Source organism: Nerophis ophidion, linkage group LG02 (genome assembly GCF_033978795.1).
Source record: "Nerophis ophidion isolate RoL-2023_Sa linkage group LG02, RoL_Noph_v1.0, whole genome shotgun sequence".
NCBI classification, from domain to species: Eukaryota; Metazoa; Chordata; class Actinopteri; order Syngnathiformes; family Syngnathidae; genus Nerophis; species Nerophis ophidion.
Window position 1 is genome coordinate 27440988 of NC_084612.1, and position 7500 is coordinate 27448487.

Sequence of the window (7500 nt, forward strand, 5' to 3'; positions counted from 1 at the left end):
TTCTCTTCCATATGGTACCATATTAACTTCAATTTTATATCAATAAACACAGTTACTCATACATATGAATACTGGTCAGTTCACACTGTACTCCATATAAGTCTGTAAGACTTTAACAGCAGCATTAAATCATGAAAACTATAGTAGCTTCACTTCTTAATAATTCAATGAATTACATCCATTTAAGGATTTTTACCTTTATATCTTTAAATTATGAACCGTGAAATATAACTTTTTAAACCATCACATAATAAAATAAATGATTATTTAATTGAAATCACATTTTGGTCATCATGTATTATAATGAGTATCATTTTAACTGCATCAATTGAATAAATGAAATGTATCAACAGTTCCCCTTTAAGCAGCATGACAAGGCTGTTTTAGCAGCATTGGAATGAATGCAGCTCCTCTGCTCACTGCATGAGGCTGAACACAGTTACATTAAATAAACCTCTTTTACACAAAACAAAAATACAATAAAGTTATTCAACTGCAACATGCTAACATGTCACAAGACATCATATTACTCCGATTGGTTTTGTACATCTTAATTCTGTGTCTTATCAGATCCCTCTCTTTAGCATTACCTAGCATTACCAGTGTGGCTAGGCTAACAGGTTTGCTAACAGCAATGTACTGTAGTCCTCACTCACAAATTAACACTTACTGGAGTTCTCAGCAGCACAAAGCACAGCAATCCAACGCCCACTGGAACCCGGCTCGCTTATGCTGCTTTTCCAACACTCGGTCACAGAAGTAACAAGTATTTTTAACTTTTAAACTTTGTCTTTGTAATACAATGATGACTCGTGTCTTCACTGGGTGACGTTCAGTGAAGAAGTGACTGGAATAACAAAGGCGCATGCGCTCTCTACTGGCCAACATGTGAATAACGTGCTGTGTGCATGTATCATTAGTTTAACCCGGTAGTGAACACATGACTTTGACACATCATAAATTAACATTTTAAGTGACCAAAGGGACTTTTGGCACACCATAAATTAGAAATAAATAATAGGAGAATATATTAGTGACACTATATTTCCATATGGGTTACACTTATTTTCCACCATAATTTACAATTACATTCTAATTCATACAATGCAAATTCCTGGATGTTTGTTTCTTATTCTGTCTCTCACAGTTGAAGTGTACCTATGAAGAAAATTACAGACCTCTGTCATCAATTTAAGTGGGAGAACTTGCACAATCTGTGGCTGACTAAATACTTTTTTGCCCCACTGTATGTGTATATTTATATATATATATATATATACATCTTAAAAAAAAAATCCAATCCATTCGTCCATAGCCCATTTAAAAAAACAATAAAAGTTTCGCAAAGTGATGCACATTAAAAAATCAGGATAAAACTACAGACAGTATAGAGTAAGAATAATTTTACTAAAAAATTAAGTAAATACATTAAAGAAAATAAGAGACTAGGATCACACAATTCTCATGATGGTTTAGAAGCCAACAAGTAAAAATATGTTGCAAGACGTGATTTGAAAGTCATTAAAGAGGGAGATGTCTCAATAACCAAAGGGATATTGTTTCCTTCTTTTGGAGTCTCAGCAGAAAGCACACGATCCCCTCTGGACTTTGACCGAGTAATGTTTTCCTTTGAAACTGTTGGAACTTGAATTATTTTAACATTTTCAATTGATTTTGAGTCAAAATAAATAAGATCAATCACCCACAATAAATGTAATCCAATAAACTGAAACCAAGTTGTATTTTTAAGTAGATATATTAAATATATACAAGCATTTTTTTTTTACAATGTAAAAAACATCCAAACGCATGCTTTGACTATTGATAGTATGTGTCATTGGTGGAACAAGTTTGGACACCTCGGGGTCACAGTTTTCACCAAATTAAAAACAGTGACTGTTAAACATCTTGTCTGTAACCCTTTTTCAAAAAGTCCTATTAAAATACACGTTTTTAATAGTCAAACATGCAGACCTGTCATTTCAAATAATATAACACAATGATTCTCAAACTTTGGTACACTGTCGTACTACTAGTGGTCCGTGGGCTTCATTAAGCGCAGACCCGGGCAAATTAAGGCCCGGAGGCAACATGCGGCCCGTTAAGCTTTTCAATCGGGTTCATCGGACATTCCCAAAATTATTTTTTTAGATTTCGAGATGGAAACTATTGCTGCCATTATGATGTGCAGTGATATTTTCAAATGACCGTAAGTCTTGAACTTTACAAAGTATTTCAAAGGTTGGAATACCGTATTTCCTTGAATTGCCGCCTGGGCGCTAATTAATTTAAAACCTCTTTTCACTCAGCGCTTACAAAAGGTATGCAGTAAATATTTGAGTGTGATGTAAGCTTGGACCTTAAATCCTACTGAATAGCTCTTAATCTTCTTCCCTTTATACGATTTCAAATTACCGGTATTGAAATCAGCCTCCTCCATTTTGAAAATGACGTCACGAGTTTGACCAAGTGGTAATACTAAGCATGCGCTAAGTATTTAAAGTTAAGTTAAAGTACCAATGATTGTCACACACACTATGTGTGGTGAAATTTGTCATCTGCATTTGACCCATCCCCTTGATCACTCCCTGGGAGGTGAGGGGAGGAGTGAGCAGCAGCGGTGGTCACGCTCGGGAATAATTTTTGGTGATTTTAGCCCCATTCCAACGCAACGGGTCTCATTTTTATAGTCTTTGTTTGACTCGGCCAACACTCTAACCACAAGATAATATTTACCTATAATATTAATAATCCATTCCATCCATTTGCTACCGTTTGTCCCTTTTGGGGTTGCTGGGGGTGCTGGAGCCTATCTCAGCTGCATTCGGCGGAGTTGTTCCCTCATCACAGGGCCAACATAGACAGACAGACAACATTCACACACTACGGCCAATTTAGTGTTGCCAATCAACCTATCCCCAGGTGCATGTCTTTGGAAGTGGGAGGAAGCCAGAGTGCCCGGAGGGAACCCACACAGTCATGGGGAGAACATGCAAATTCCACACAGAAAGATCCCGAGCTCGGGGGTTGAACTCAGGACCATCGTATTGTGAGGTACATGCACTAACCCCTGTAGCACCGTGCTGCCCTTAAAGGCCTACTGAAATGAGATTTTCTTATTCAAACGAGGATAGCAGGTCCATTCTATGTGTCATACTTGATCATTTCGAGATATTGCCATATTTTTGCTGAAAGGATTTAGTAGAAAACATCCACGATAAAGTTTGCAACTTTTGGTCGCTAATAAAAAAGCCTTGCCTGTACCGGAAGTCCCAGACGATGACGTCACTCGTGTGAAGGCTTCTCACATCCTCACATTGTTTATAATGGGAGCCTCCAACAAAAAGAGCTATTCGGACCGAGAAAACGACAATTTCCCCATTAATTTGAGCGAGGATGAAAGATTCGTGGCTGAGGACATTGATAGCGAAGGACTAGAAAGAAAAAAAGGCGATTGCATTGTGAGCGATTCAGATGTTTGATGTAGAAACATTTACTAGGATAATTCTGGAAGATCCCTTATCTGCCTATTGTTTTAATAGTGTTTTAGTGAGATTTTAAAGATTGTAAAGACATACCTCGAGGTCGGATAGCTGCGGTGAACACGCAGTGTCTCAGAGAGAAGCAGAGGAGCCAAGCTCACAGTTGCCTTTTTTGGCAGCTGCTGCAGGACGTAGAATTATCCATTGATGTCTCCGGTAAGATATATATCACAATTTCCCCATCCGAAAACATGTTTGCTTGACCGCTGCGCTTCACAACAAACAAAGAAACACCGGCTGTGTCTCGGTGCTAAAGACAGCTGCAATCCACCGCTTTCCACCAACAGCATTGTTAAATGAACAAATTGCAAAAGATTCAGCAACACAGATGTCCAAAAAACTGTGTAATTACGCCATGAACAGAGACGACTTTTAGCCGTGTTTGGTGCAGCGCTAATATTTCCTTACAGTCCGTGACGTCACACGTACGCGTCATCATTCCGCGACGTTTTCAACAAGCACCTCGCGGTAAATTTAAAATTGCAATTTAGTAAACTAAAACGGCCGTATTGGCATGTGTTGCAATGTCAATATTTCATCATTGATATATAAACTATCAGACTGCGTGGTCGGTAGGGACAAGCGGTAGAAAAATAAATGCATGGATTACTACAAAGGAGGATGGGATCGTGTCGGCACACGGCTTCCTTTTACGGTCTCTGCTGACATCTTGTGGACAAAGAGAGTAGAGCACCCTTCTTTGTTACTTCCCACTATCGTATGTACGGTAATAGATGCGCACTTAAATCCCGTTAACGGTTGAGCATAGTGATGACAAATGAAGCCACGTGCAGTTTGAATGCCTTTTTTAATATTCTGTTTGCCCATATTCACCGGAAGTTGCAAGCCAAATCCAAACCAATGCAGCCCTGCGCCAGACAAGGATGCTGGTGCTGATGCTGATGCTGATGCTGATGGTGGTGCTGATGAGGGACCGGGCAGAGCAGACTGGTAGGGTTCATTCCTTCATTTGCCTTCAACGCGGCATCAACAAAACCCCTTGCACCCTACACACCACCCCTGCCGCCGCCGCCGCCCCCCATACACCCCCCACCCCCACCCTTCCTCCCTCTCTCCCCGCCTGCAGCCCTGCAGGACACACGAACGGATCACAAGCCCACCGAAGCCTGATCCCGATGCATTATTTACGCGCCAAACTTCAGCAACTCATCCACCGGATATGGCTGCCGGTCTGAAGAAGAGGAGGCGGCGGAGGAGGAGGAGGTGTCGGTCGGGACAAGCCGGGAGAGGGGACCCTCATGCGGCCACTGGGTGCTCGCTGCACCCGGAGAGACATGCTGGAGGAGGAGGCGGCGGCAGAGCGCTGGGCATGCCTGCAAAGTGTGTCCTGTCTGCGGGGATGTTTTTACTCCTGCTTCGGTGCTCTTTGGCCGCAGAGGGTAAGTCAGACAAAAAAAAAAAGAAGAAAATCATGCAGATGGACGCATCATCATCATCACCATGCGTCTCATCTTCATCTGCCTCCACACATTGTTGTGTAATGTGCACACTATTTGCTGGAGGAACTGGGAGTCACTTCATTAGGTACACCCGCCTGCTCTAATGACACACATTTTATTATTATTATTGTTATTATTGTCGTTGTGGTGCAAAACTGCATCGCATCGAATATGCGAGGCTGCGCTTGGAAATGTTTCTATCCTCTCATCCAAATAATAGGATGATGCAGCAGCAGCTGTACATTGTCCCAGTGAACAATGTGTTTATTAGTGTGCTGCAAACTATACGGATGATGTCATGTGTCTACTTGTACCACTGCAACCACAGCAACACACATTTAATAAGTGCCGGTCACAACTTAGCATTATTGCATTGAAAGAGGCAGCATTTCTTTATTAATTGTCTCACTTTGCTCTACTGTCACTTTTCCTAAATTGCTGCTAATTCCACCCCCCTTCCTTCCTGCCTGAGGCCATTAAATATTATCATTGTGTGTAATAAGCTGAAGGGAAGTTATTCTGGGAAAGCAATTCAGTGCAGTCACATGCGTTTTAGAGCATCTGGGTCAGCACTAATGACACACATAATGTTGCCAAGAGGTTTATCCTTTTTTTTTTTTTTGAGGTAGTTTGGGTGAAGGTTGGCAAACATGCAATATTGGCACAGTGCATCGTGTTTGACCTGACGCAACAAAAGGTGCAAACAAGTGAGTGCTGCTGGGGTGTTTAAGAATGATGTGCTGACTGTGAGAAAGGAGGCGGAGACGAAAGCGATAATGACCACCGGCACATCATCACAACTCTGTCAAGCCCTGTGAGAAACGATAGACTGCAAACGTGTTGCATAATACAACTGAAAAAATGTAAAACAAAAGAAAAACCTTTATTTACAAACTCAATTGGTTTCGCTAACATGATCCGACAATCGAAAAGTTTGTATAATGAAGCAGGGTTTCCCATAACAAAATAAATAATATGAACATAAGTAATACATAATAATAAATAATAAATAATTGGTTCATGCCTGGACAAAAGTCCCTATTTTAGTAAAAAACTTCACACTGTGAGGACACTGTGTACTGTATATATATATATATATATATATATATATATATATATATATATATATATATATATTCTATATAAACTGTATGTATATATACTGTATATATATATATACTGTATGTATATATACGTACATTTATAAATATATAAATATATATATGTGTGTGTGTGTGTGTATATATATATATATATATATATATATATATATATGTGTGTGTATGTATGTATGTATGTATGTTTGTATGTAAATATGTGTATATATATATGTATGTATGTATGCATATATGTATGTGTATATGTATACGTGCATATGTGTATGCATGTTTGTATGTGTGAATGTGTGTAAGTGTGTGTGTGCATGTCTGTATCTACAGTATGTATATATGTATGTATACGTCTACGTATGTATGTATTTATGTTTGTATGTATATATGTATGTAAGCACAAACTTTGTATTTGTTTATATATATATATATATAAATAAATATGTGTGTATGTATGTATGCATGTATTTATAAATGCATATAGGTATTTATGTATGCATGTGTATATATATATATATATATATATATATATATATATATATATATATATATATATATATTAGAGGTGGGCAAATTAATGCGTTAATTACGCGTTAACTCATCAATCTATTAACGCCAACAATTATTTTATCGCACATTTGCGTATGTTGTTTACATGCTTTTATTTTGTTAACGCCTTTTCTTAACAAGATGGTGTTGCCCGGAAAAGCTTCAGCGTCGAGGGGCTCTTGGTAAAGATGGAACATTTGGCAAAAATACCGGACAATTCTGCACATTTCATGGCTGGCTTACAGCGTGGTCACTCCGGGATCACTTACGACCGCCAGACAATTCTGAATGTGGATAGATCGGGCCGTTTTGGACTGACTGACGCGTGCTTGCTAGACCGGCTAGCTAGCATGGGAATACTTTGCCGGCTACATCCAGCGGCAGGTGAAGCAGCGAAGTATATGTGTTGTCTGTCTATTTATGAATAATGCAGACGAGGAGTGTTGGCTGAGTTCTTAACGTTTGCTTTCAGAGCGTGCATATCACAACATACAAGATGCCGTCATGGCGACACAACCTATACCGGGCTATCGCGCATGCTCGTCACTCCTGTTGCATGCTGGGTAGAGTAGTTCTTTTTTTCCCCAGGCTCATAACATCACAATATAGTACCAGGTATATGATGCATTCAGTTTATCAAAGCCCCAAGCAAACAATCGGAAAATTCCCATCATATCAATTCCTAGATATGGTCATAATTATTTTAAGTGCACTACGCAGAATAAACACATTATTAATATTGCTACTACGGATAATTTGATCAAAAATTCCCTAAAACAGCCCACTACCTATAATATAGATTTTTTAAACATAAGATCCCTGATAAAAAAAATGTTTCTG

At 39.1% G+C, this 7500-nt stretch overlaps 1 protein-coding gene and 1 long non-coding RNA gene across 4 annotated transcripts in view; one reads left to right on the forward strand and one right to left on the reverse strand.

Moving 5' to 3' along the window:
- Positions 1–1054, reverse strand: part of LOC133569879 (uncharacterized) — a 1565-nt gene extending 511 nt beyond the window's left edge. The window contains exon 1 of the long non-coding RNA XR_009809963.1: positions 671–1054. This is a non-coding gene — a long non-coding RNA (uncharacterized LOC133569879). The remainder of the gene's footprint in view (positions 1–670) is intronic.
- Positions 1055–4462: 3408 nt separating this feature from the next.
- The window catches only part of kiaa1549lb (KIAA1549-like b), a 190709-nt gene continuing 187671 nt past the window's right edge, over positions 4463–7500 (forward strand). For 2 of the 3 annotated variants that reach the window (XM_061880658.1, XM_061880650.1), the window contains exon 1: positions 4463–4942. In XM_061880658.1, coding sequence (XP_061736642.1) covers positions 4723–4942 — 220 coding nt within the window. In that variant the 5' untranslated portion in view covers positions 4463–4722. The remainder of the gene's footprint in view (positions 4943–7500) is intronic. The other variant, XM_061880643.1, reaches the window with a different exon arrangement.